The sequence below is a fragment of the Salvelinus alpinus genome, chromosome 4, assembly GCF_045679555.1.
Source record: "Salvelinus alpinus chromosome 4, SLU_Salpinus.1, whole genome shotgun sequence".
Taxonomy (NCBI): domain Eukaryota; kingdom Metazoa; phylum Chordata; class Actinopteri; order Salmoniformes; family Salmonidae; genus Salvelinus; species Salvelinus alpinus.
The window spans coordinates 64,635,496-64,647,891 of record NC_092089.1 but is presented as its reverse complement, the minus strand read 5'-3'; the positions used below and the strand labels follow the sequence as shown (position 1 = coordinate 64,647,891).

At 41.0% G+C, this 12,396-nt stretch overlaps 1 protein-coding gene across 1 annotated transcript in view; it reads left to right on the top strand.

The window, feature by feature from the left end:
• The first annotated feature begins 8,988 nt into the window (after positions 1-8,988).
• The window catches only part of LOC139572628 (uncharacterized), a 33,800-nt gene continuing 30,392 nt past the window's right edge, over positions 8,989-12,396 (top strand). Inside the window, exons 1-3 of the mRNA XM_071395311.1 lie at positions 8,989-9,240; positions 9,538-9,873; positions 10,622-10,744. Coding sequence (XP_071251412.1) covers positions 9,189-9,240; positions 9,538-9,873; positions 10,622-10,744 — 511 coding nt within the window. The 5' untranslated portion in view covers positions 8,989-9,188. The remainder of the gene's footprint in view (positions 9,241-9,537; positions 9,874-10,621; positions 10,745-12,396) is intronic.

The window sequence follows — 12,396 nt, the reverse complement described above, 5'->3', positions numbered from 1 at the left end:
CTCTTCTTCAAATGTCTTTTCTGAGGTTGATCCAGTAGGTCAGACCAATGCCCCCTCATATCATCACATTACACTTTGTATACTGGACACATCAATGTGATGATTGAGGTAACATTGCCCTCTGATGGAAGTTAGGAAAAGCTCAGTTTTTATGCCAGCATACTAGAACCTCTAGCCTCTTCACTCACTTCACTTTTAACAAATTCCAGTCGATTAGAAGTAAAGAGAATCAACTCTAACCTATCCCGAGTCTTATGGAAATGGCAGGAGGTGACGATTCTGAAGGTACCAGATTACGGTTGGATCTAGCGAAATGTGGAAACTATACCATATACTAGGGGAAATGTTAGCACCTAGTACCTTTTAGTAGGCTTGTGGCTTGCTAGGCCATTGTGGATGATGGATGGGGGATGGGCATTTAAGCCGCAGTTTCCAGCTCCGAGGGTCACGTTGTCATGACGTGGCCCTTTCTGGGTATAGATCATGGCTTCCCACTCTTTCCTACACACGGGTTCTGTTATCTCAGGTCGCAAATTCCTGGCGGAGACTCTCTCCCCCTGGCCATGCAGAAAGAGAGACACAGAGAGAACAAAGGATTTCACGTGGTGAACTCCTAAATCCCCAAAATGGAAATTTGAAACAAAATGTGCACTTGTGAGAAGGTAGGAATGGTCCGTGGACCACGAGTGTGTTTCATTTGGCGACCTCAGAGAGGACAGGAAACACACATACAGTTGAAGCCGGAAGTTTACATACACTTAGGTTGGAGTCATTAAAACTTTTTTTTCAACCACTCCACAAATTTCTTGTTAGCAAACTATAGTTTTGGCAAGTCGGTTAGGACATCTACTTTGTGCATGACACAAGTCATTTTTCTAAAAATTGTTTACAGACAGATTATTTCACTTATAATTCACTGTATCAGTTCCAGTGGGTCAGAAGTTTACACTAAGTTGACTGTGCCTTTAAACAGCTTGGAAATTTCCAGAAAATTATGTCATAGCTTTAGAAGCTTCTGATAGGCTAATTGACATCATCTGAGTCAATTGAAGGTGTACCTGTGGATGCATTTCAAGGCCTACCTTCAAACGCAGTGCCTCTTTGCCCCCAATATATCACTGGAAACATAACTGTAATTTCAATAATATTAATAATATGCAATGAAAGCACTTGTGCTGATTATAGACACTTAGTAGCGCTATTTTAAGTTGCGACCCCCCGCCCTTTGCCTCAAAATGGTTTGATCCACTGCTTCCCAGCCCTCAGCAGTGGCACATGATGCAGGTACTGTCAGTATTCAGAACCCTCTAGCGACACATTTTCAAAAAACCGACTAGCGATAAATCTAGCGACTTTTTCTGGTGTTATTGGAGACTTTTGGAGACTGACGTGAAAGCACGTATCGTTCTAACTCTTCTCAACGAGCAGCGGGTGCTGCCGTGGGCCCCACTCCCATCCCAAAGCACTCACAGGCGGCCCAGTCTTCGCGCAGCAGTCCCTCCCAGCTGCAGTCAGAGCAGGAGATGTTCACCCCTCCGAGTCCAGACTGCAAATGAATTGCGCATGCGGGAAGCCGCCGCTGGCTGATGTAAATGTAAAATGTTCTTTGTCTAAAATAAATCACTGCACAAAAATAAATCACTGCATTTGACTCACACAGCCTCAGTCACTTACTCACCTTGTCCACTGTGTGTGTGCCTCTCTGTGACATAAGCTAAACATCTACCTGGCTAGCTCATGTTTCAGTCTAAACTGTACACTCAAAAATACAGAAAGGAGTGGGAATCAAACCCTGAATTCAAAGGCTGGTTGAAGCCGTTTATTGGAGATGATACACGGTCATACTGCCTGTATTGTAAGGCTGATTTCTACTCCAAACTTAGTGATGTAAAAAAACACGACAACTCAAAAACATACTCAAAAGGCAAAGCCTTATAACAGTTCCACCCAAAACAAGCTGCCATTTATGGTTTAAAAAATTGACTCTGCAAAAAACGCTGAGGCCACCATGGCATTAGCTATCGCTGAAAACTGTTCCATGCTGGCATGTGATCACATTGGAGAAGCATGTAGAGCTGCCTTCTCAGACTCCACTGCTGCTACCCACTTCAAAGTGCACAGAAATGATTAATGGTTTTCTAGCACCATACTTTCTGAAAAAGTTGGTCGCAGATGTGGGTGACCAGCGATTCAGCCTCCTCCTCGATGAGTCCACGGATGTAAGTGTTTCTAAGTACCTGGGGGTTGTGATAAGGTACTTTAGTGACACCAGGCAGACAATTGTATCAACATTTCTGGGGCTTGTTGAGTTGGAGGGAGGAGATGCCAAATCTATAGCCCGTGCTGTTGTGGCTTTCCTCGAGAAGTGTTGTCTTAAAAAAGAGAAACTCCTGGGGATAGGGACTGACAATGCCTCTGTTATGACGGGGATTAACAATGGGGTCCATAAAGTGCTGAAGGAGGAGTATGGCCTCAAATATCTGGTTCTTATTCGCTGTGTGTGCCACTCTCTGCAGCTTGCTGTAAGTCATGCTTCCAATGACACCATCCCCCGTAGTGTGGAGTACTTGGTACGAGAGACTTATAACTGGTTTTCAGTGTCTCCAAAGCGCAGGGAGGCCTACAAGGCCATATATGAGACCATCAATTGTGGGGAGAAACCTTTACAGATAACCAAGGTGTGTGCCACACGTTGGCTCTCCATTGTACCCGCGGTTTCACGCATTTTTGACCAGTGGGAGGAGCTTAGGCTGCATTTAGCAGTCACCAAGTCCAGTGAACACTGATACATGGCTGAGGTTTTATACTCCATGTACAGTGATCCTCAAAACATATTGTATCTGACTTTTTTGAAGTCAGTGTTGGGTGAGGTACAGTTGGCCATCAAGGCTTTTGAGAGAGAGCAAGTAGATCCTCTTAAGCTCCTTGACAGCTTGGTTAGCCTGATCAAGTCTGTGAGCAGCAGGGTGCTGAATCCACTGGCAAATGTTGATGTACTCAAAGGGCCAATAGATGGATACATCAGTCCCAAACCGTACCTTGGTTACTTTTTTGAGTCAAAGGCAGCTGAGCTCCACCTTGCGCCTGAGGATGAAAACAATGTCCTAAAGCGGTGTGTAGCCTTCACCATCTCCCTCACTAATGCGTTGAGGGTGAGACTGCCGGACAACATCGAAGCATTGCAGTACATGTCCGTTTTCAATGTGGAGGAAACTCTAAAGCACAATAAGAGCCTTGGAGAAATAGAAAAAATAGCCAAGCTCCTTGGCTACTCCCCTGCAGAGATAGACAAGATTGTCCAGCAATGGCGTGCCATCCATCTTAGTAAATGGAATGAGAATAAAAAACACACTGGGCTTCTGGAGTGAGATTTGGAAGTTCAGGGATGCAGCTGATATCAACCCGTTTCAAGAACTTGCCATGGCTGCTGTGTCTGTGTTGTCCTTGCCACACTCGAATGCTGAAGTCAAGAGAGTATTCAGCCAGATGAGTGTGGTAAAAAGCATTTACTATCAAGCTAGCTAGTACCTTTTCCATTTATGTGGCGTCGTCAAATATGGAATCTTTGCTATTGTCAGTTTATTCCAAGATCAGCATGCAGCTGTAGTGCTTCGAAGTCCCTGTGATAAAGTCAGCGATAAACTGAACTCCAAACTGAACAGAACTACACTCTCTTCTACCATTGTCTTAAGTATCTTTAATGGTCTCGTTGCAAGAGCTAAATTGTCGCTAGGGGACTTTGAAGCACCTGTGTGCCGATCTTGGAGTAAACTGACGATAGCAAAGATTATAGCAAACACCACAGAAACGGAATTGGTGCTCGCTAGCTCTGCAAATTCAGCTATTGTTGGAAGCCAGCCAATATGAAACATAAACTATATTAAAATGACAAAAGGTTGCAGCATACGTTGTGTAAATGGTGATCTCATACGGCTGTCAACCCTTGTCACTGCAATCCGTTTCACATTTGCTAACTGACTAGCTAGCTACCTTTTAGATCGAAGCCCATCTAGAATGATAGAAGATGATAGAAGCCCATCTCCTGCACACTGTGTGTGTGTGTGTAGCCAGACAGCCAGGTAGAAAAATGGCGGACATGAGAGTATTTTTCAGTACAACAAAACGCAAAGTAAGAACCCTAGTCGCCTAATATCTCAAAGACTAGTTGATAAAATGTTCATAAGAAAGAAGTGAAATGCTAATGGAAATGTTTCAACATGATGTCATTAAGCAGAACGGGCAACAGATGGCACACAGACAGCAGAGCTGGGGTCAGATGGGCAGGGACAGACAGGTAAGTTTGTTGAGTCTTTGTTTGGCAACATTATGAAAGGTTCTCTCTTTTTTAGACTTGTAAAATACGGACATAATTGGAAAATGCCATGGATAAAACCCACTCTCAAATTAAACTGGTGACTGAACTAAGATTTGTTTAAGGCAATGATATTGCTGTTGTGATTAATTGTGTAGTTTTGGGTACCGGTAGTTAGGAGTATGGCAAACACCTTGTTTATTTTCTAGGAGACAGACTGTGAGTCAGTGAGGGTGGTGAAAGGGATAGAGCCAGGGAGAGAGACTTCAGAGGACAGTGTCACATCCACAGCAGGACCAGGTGTCAACCTTGTTGCCAGCAGCATCAGTATAGGGGACAGTGGCACAGCATTGTCCAGTTACCTCAGTGATGGTACAAAACCATATCAGCCACACCCACAATTTATAGAATCAACAGAGTGTTGACATTTCAAGAGAGATGGTTTTGCGATTTCCCCTGGCTACATTATAATCCATCAGCAAAAAGGAGTTTTGTTTTTTCACTGTAGCCAAGGGTTTTCAAGCCAGCCATCTTTTGGCCAAAGAGCGGATGCTGCCTTCATTAGTGCAGGATTTAGGAACTTGAGAAAAGCCATTGAAAAATTCACAGCACATCAAAACTGCCAAACCCACTGCCACTTTGTAACTGTAACAGCACACCAGCTAAATCCAATCAGTGTCCAGTTATCCAGCGCGTGGGGTAAACAGCAGACATTACGAAAGCTACCCTGCACTGTATGAGAAAGCAACAACATTGATTGAATCCATTGAGACACACTCAAGACAATTTGATGGCAAAGCAGTGGATCACTTTAGGGCAGAATTATAGTTTAGTGGTGGATGGTGTGGAGGTTTGGCGACCATTTTGACCAGGACAGTCTAAACGTCCTGCAAAAGTTGGAAAGAGTGCTTCTCACGGGGGAGTTGTATGAGTCTCTAGATCAGTACCCTGAGCTGAACATAGATTCTCTATCAGTGCAGTTGCCTCTCTTTCGCAACAAATACCCCTGTAGCAGTAGTGTAGAGACAGCATAGGTCCTCAGGAGGCTTCCAGTGGAGGTATGGGGGTTGGTTGACCAAGTTGAGGTGCTGATCAGAATTTTGTCTGTAATGTACATAAAGACAGGCTGGACAGTCTCGAGGAAAAATATCTGCTAGCAACCCCTGCATATTTTGAGGCAAGGCGGGCAAGGTTTTGAGCTGTCCTCAGGGACCTCCACCCCATCTATATTATACGTAAAGTTACTGGAATCCTTGTGCTGAATACGTTCATTACACTTTTTATTTTATGGACCCCTTGCAATTACACCCCTGTTTGAGAACCCTTGGTGTATAGTATGATATTTGTTCTTTTGTTTAGTAGTTTTTAGTACATGGCAGTACACTTACTAATTATTTATTTTGTTATTTTTTTTAAAATGGCATAGTTTGTGTGACATACAAAGTTTGAAGAGTTGAGACACTGACTGAACAATAAATAAGTATTTTTGAAGGATATTTTGGTTGATTTATTTGGGTTATTCATTGAAGTAGTTATTTTGCTTTTAGAACTGTACTTATTTTGAGCTTTTTGTTCTTGTAAAGCTATTGTAGTACACTCAGGCTAGTGGCACATATTTAATGACTATATAAATGTATCAGAAAAAGTACAATAAAAAGGTCAATTCAATACGGAGATCAACTTTGTGATGGTTCTCAATGGAGAGTCTTTTAGATGAGATCACACCATGTTCATTGTATTTATGAAAACTGCACCCATACACAGTGTACAGTACCATTGCCACCTACTGGCCTTTCTTGGTATTGCTGGTTGTAAATACAAATACCTGCATACATACTGGACTGATAAGGAACACTGCTATAACTATTATTATTATTAGTATTATAATAATTTAAACATTTGAACAAGTTGGGTCAACCCTTCAGTTAATTACTGTACCTACCAGTTGTAGTAATTATGGTTCCTCAATATACATTTAACATATTACAACGTAGGCTATGTGTTACAGCACTACTTTTGGTGTCCCCCTCAGGAATTGCTCTTGAGAAAATGTAATGTAATTGTCCCCTCCAAAGTTGATATCAGATTTTTCTCCCTGCCTATATCGACTTAACCTGAAAGGCCGCTCAGCAAGGAAGAAGCCACTGCTCCAAAACCAACACAAAAAAGACAGACTACGGTTTGCAACTGCACATGGGGACAAAGATCATACTTTTGGAGAAATGTCCTCTGGTCTGATGAAACAAAAATAGAACTGTTTGGCCATAAGGCCATCGTTATGATTGGAAGAAAAAGGGGGAGGCTTGCAAGCCGAAGAACACCATCCCAACCGTGAAGCACGGGGGTGGCAGCATTATGCTGTGGGGGTGCTTTGCTGCAGGAGGGACTGGTGCACTTCACAACATAGATGGCATCATGAGGAAAGAAAATTATGTGGATATATTGAAGCAACATCTCAAGACATCAGTCAGGAAGTTAAAGCTTGGTCGCAAATGGGTCTTCCAAATGGACAATGACCCCAAGCATACTTCCAAAGTTGTGGCAAAATGGCTTAAGGACAACAAAGTCAAGGTATTGGAGTGGCCATCACAAAGCCCTGACCTCAATCCTATAGAAAATTTGTCGGCAGAACTGAAAAATTGTGTGCGAGCAAGGAGGCTTACATCCTGACTCAGTTACACCAGCTCTGTCAGTAGGAATGGGTCAAAATTCACCCAACTTGTTCTGGGAAGCTTGTGGAAGGAATGTTTGACCCAAGTTAAACAATTTAAAGGCAATGCTACCAAATAGTAATTGAGTGTATGTAACTTTCTGACCCACTGGGAATGTGATGAAAGAAATAAAAGCTGAAATAAATCATTATCTCTACTATTTTTCTGACATTTCATATTCTTAAAATAAAGTGGTGATCCTAACTGAGCTAAGACAGGGAATTTTTACTTGGATTAAATGTCAGGAGTTGTGAAAAACTGAGTTTAAATGTATTTGGCTAAGGTGTATGTATACTTCCGACTTCAACTGTAACTATGTCTCTGAATGTGTATGGGGTTTGCATCTAATTCATGTATAAAATGAATGAGTAAAGATGAAACTATTTGTGAAATTATGTAATGTGATGTTAAAACTTTAACGTAAGAGAATTGTATTCCCTTTAAACTTTAACTAAGGCATTGGCCCGCCCCCGTGAGCACAGACATGATAAAGTGTCATATAACCACCTTTTCTATTGTTACGAATAAAAACCCCTCCTGAGGGAATCCTCTTCAGACCACGCATTCCTCGGTGTAAGCTGAGGTGGCACAGGTTTGAGTACCAAGACTAAGCAAACCCACAGCGTGAGCTGTGATTGCGAATAGTTATTGAATTCCTAACCATACCACATGGAGCATTGGCTACACGGCTGGAAATGGTTAAACTCTGAGACTATCGATCCCTACAGAATAAGAGCAAATCTTAGATACTAATTACTAGTCTGCAGCTAGAAATTTTGTAAACCTGGGATGCGAAGACCGACAACCGCCGAAACACCTATTCTATGAGAACATTTCTGAATGGTACTCTGAAGTATCCATTCTAACCACAAAATACTTTGCTCTTCAGGGAAGCAGAGAGAGAGAGAGAAAAAGAGACGCGGATGAACTGACTCTCCAGCAGATGGACCGGATTCCACCAGAAAAGATCACGACACATGGGTGTAAATATTTATATTGATTGCAATTATTCCAGAATGAGTGAGCGTTCATGTGCAAAGGATTAGCATTTCAATTAATATAATTATAGTAGTACTGTGTGTATTGATCCCTCTGGTCTTTCCCGCTCAGTCCACACCCACTTCCCTTTGTCCACCAAGCCGTCATATCGGCTTAGCCCACTAGGGAATCTTCCCTATCATTTGTTAGTAACATATCTACTGTGGTGTTTGTTTATGCATTTCTGTGATTATTTAGTTAGTTAGTAAATAAATGATTAAGCCAATTGGTGTATGGATGATTCATAGTAAAGGCTGGGTTCGTGCAAATAACCAACAATTTACGACGTTTGGAATGAGACTGATATATATAATTTTCCTAATAATAATTAATTAATAAGAAGACTAATTGATCAGATATTAAAATATCTGAAGAGTTATATTAGGAAAATTATAACTTTGTAATCTGAAGATTTTCCTTGGTGCCCCGACTTCCTCGGTAATTACATTTACATGATTAGGTTAATCACGTAATAATAATTACAGAGAATTGATTTGATAAAATAACAGTCTTCACTTTTAATGATGCCAAAGACACGACAACATGTTCAATCCCAGTGGTAGGCACTCAATTTTTGTTTTTTTTGTTTTAAGCCTTTTCCAAACCTTAACCACTCAGAATTAATACCTGAACTGAAGTTTAACCCTAATCTTAACCATTCGGAATGAATGCCTAAACGTACGTTTTAATTCAACCTTTGTAGAGTTTGACTGACAGCTAAGATACGACGCCATATGGCGTAATTAAAACGTCAAGTCATTCCGTAATTCTGTTACTGCAGTTACGCAACTGTTCGATGTTTTATTTGGAGATTGGGATTTTTTTTAAAACTGTGTGCATAACTGCGTTTTTTATTTGAGAGCAGTATGATATCGGCATGCCAGACTTTGTCAGTGGAATGTAGAAGTGAGATATGACCCTTGTGTTCAACACCTCCCCTGCTCAGAGGCAACACCATCACTTGGTTTCCTGACTCTCACACCTCATCACTACTTCATCTGACAACTAGGTTCATCAATACACTTCTGGCTTTAAAGATCACTTAACTCTTTTTTTTATGAGATCATCTAAACACGGTTCAAGTTTTTAACAGTAACTGGAGTTGGAAGACTGTTGTGTGAAGGGACATGGAGGCTGTGTTTGTACTAGTGTTGGTGATGTTAGCAGCAGTGTCTCATGGTAAGCTGTATTATATGATTTATATTATAACATGTATTATATTATGTTTTAGTGTTTTGTTGAGATATAAATGGTTATTGAGTTGAATGCACATACGGCATCATGCATTAGATCAGTGCCGCTGTTGCTCATTGCCACAGTGTCATCTCAATCTTATTGTTGTGCGTCATGTCTTTCATTGACATGCGAAATCACTATCAATTCTATCAAAAATGTACAAAAAAAGTCAGTGAAGTGATCTATCCCCCCCTCTCCCCCCCCTCTCCCCCCCCCCCCCCCCCTTTCTCTCCCTCTCAGCTACAGACGTGACCACCTGTACTGCTACTCAGAACTCATCCCAGTGTTCTGTGGCTCTGTGTGGAACTCTGGATCTCCAGCTGATGACCAATGCAAGTGGATGTGAACTGCTGTTTAAAAAGAACCTCACTGATGGTCCGACACTGATATTCTCACTGAAAAGAAACACGGTGACCTTCAAGAGACCCACTGAAGGCAGATCACAGTTCTTTATGAACAACGGGACCTTTAGGTTAACCAACGTGGAGAGGGCTGATTCTGGGAAATACTTCTTGGAGATCTACGACTCCGGAGGGGAACGTTTGGGAACCAGACGAGTACAACTGGACATTGAAGGCAAGTAACATCATAAGACAATTTCATTCATACCCTATCTATCTAAATGACCAAATACAAAGCAAATGGAATAAGTTGGGAGCAGAACAAAGTAGCCCTACTGCCCAGTAAAATCAAAAACACATCAAATTTTATGTAAAATGTGCCGAATACAACAGGTGTAGACCTTACAGTGAAATGCTAACTTACAAGCAATAACCAAAAATGCAGGAAATAAAAAAATTATAAGAAGAAGAAGAAAGAATAATAAATAATAGTAACAAATAATCAGTTACACAGATAGTGACTACTTCCTCAGACATAGTACCGGTAACCATTTCCTTAAACGGTTGGAAATACAGTAAGATTGAAACAAATTGTGTAACTTAGCTGATTACAATATACTTAGCATGTGTGTCAACCCTAAACATTTATGGTTCTGCAAATGTAGGCCTATGTGTACAAGCGGCTTAAAAGTCATGTAATCATTGTATGCAAACAATGATTACTGGATTTCATTTAAAGAATAATTTACACATCCAGTTTGGGATTGTAGAATTAGGGAGACGTTCTCATAAAGGAAGTTGCAAGCCTTGTATGTACTGTATGTGCTTGTGCAGTTGCCACTTTCAGTAGATTAGTGTTGTTGCCTGGTAACCGTGGCCTGAATTTGGTCAGGGGTCCTCATCAGCTATAAATATATGTTGTGTGTAGTGATTTACCATTAATGCTGATAACCTCTCCAACGTGTTACCTCTCTTCTACCCAGGACTATGTCTACCCATGGTGCTCATTTTAGGGTCAGTGTCAGCTGGTGGCGTCGTCCTAGCAGTGATGCTGGTAGGCTGCTGTATTGGGAGGAGAAGGAGAAGGAGAATATTCAACACCACAGGTTAGAACACAGCAGGCACCCCACCCATAATGTTACCATAGGTTAATCAATGAGGGCTACAGCACAGGGCAGGTGTGTGTCACCAATACCTAAGATTAAACTGTCATTAAATCACTGATTTCACTCTCATCTCACGTTGTCAGATGCAGAACTCAAAGGATTTCAGCCTTCAGAATGAGGAAGGAAGCGATCAAACCTGTGGAAACCTATAACGGAGAGGAGATAGAGGTTGTGGAGGCTGCTGAAGGGAGGACGGCTCATAGTAATGGCTGGAATGGAGTCAATGGAATGGTATCAAACGTGGTTTCCATGTGTATGATAACATTCCATTGACTCCATTCCAGCCATTATTGTGAGCCGTCCTCCCCTCAGCAGCCTCCACTGTTGTGGAGTCATTAGTAGACCTACAGTAGCAGAGAGAGGTTATTGATAAGAAACTCGAATAGAGAGAACATATTGATTGATTTATTGTGCTCCAACCGGAGATCACATTACATACATTAATACATTATCGAGGATAAAAACACAATAAAGCCCGGAGTCTTATTTCCATTGGGGTCTTCATTTGGCAGTGAGAGGGCAGGTGGGCAAGACTGACACTTTTCATGCACTCAATGCAATTAAAATGAACAACAGTAGCCATTTACAACAATTTACAACAATATCCATTTAAAATAATTTAGAACAATATCAACAGCACAGAGGTCCCGTTTGAGTCACGTCGTCAAATAATACCCTTAATCAAATGGACATGTTATTTTTCAAGTATGCTTTTAGTGTCACCTTAAAGCAATTCTATGATGACAGAGTTTTCAGTTAGCTTGGTAAAACTGTTCCACAGAACTGCAGCAGAATACAGGAAATAGTTATCCACCATGGAGCTCTTGAATCTACAGGGAACAAAGTTCCCTCTGGTGGAATACAGATTGGTGTCATTTATACGGCTAAAATCATTTTGTTGTCAAACCACAATTTAAACTGGGTGACCTTGAGCCGTTTCAGTTCATCAAAGTGAGATGGTTCAAGATTAATATTAGGTGGAAGTTTCAGAATAATCCTGGCTCTTATTCTGAGAGGTCAGAAGATTGTATTTTATACCTTGGGGGGAACCGCTGTACCAAGAGGCACAACCATAATCAAAATGACACTGCATACCAGTACCTGTTTCCTTTGTTCTTTCATTGTATGCATTCATTGACTTCTAATAAGTATTTCTTATGGCATTGGCTTGTTTCTATCAGTTTTATCAGTTATTTTGCCAGCTATGAATTGGCAGTGGCGTTAAATTACATGAGTACATTCCCTCCATAAATGGAAACTAATTGTATTTTAATACTTTTTTTTTCATGAGAAATAAACAGAATGAGTCTGTATTACTTTTTCAAATGAAGAAGTTATTAAACCTCACACTTTTTTTTTATGGGTTCCTCTTTTCAGAGAAGAAGTGCTATTTAATGTAAAATGTACTGTATATTAGTAATTATATTAGTTCATTTTACTCAAAAAGAAACCGGTACCGTTCAGATAGTTCTCTAAACTACAGACTGGAACAACTCTTAGATGCTCAGACTGTACGCAGCCAGATACATTGCCTTCGGAAAGTATTCAGACCGCTTGACATTCTTACGTTACAGCCTCATTCTAAAATGTTT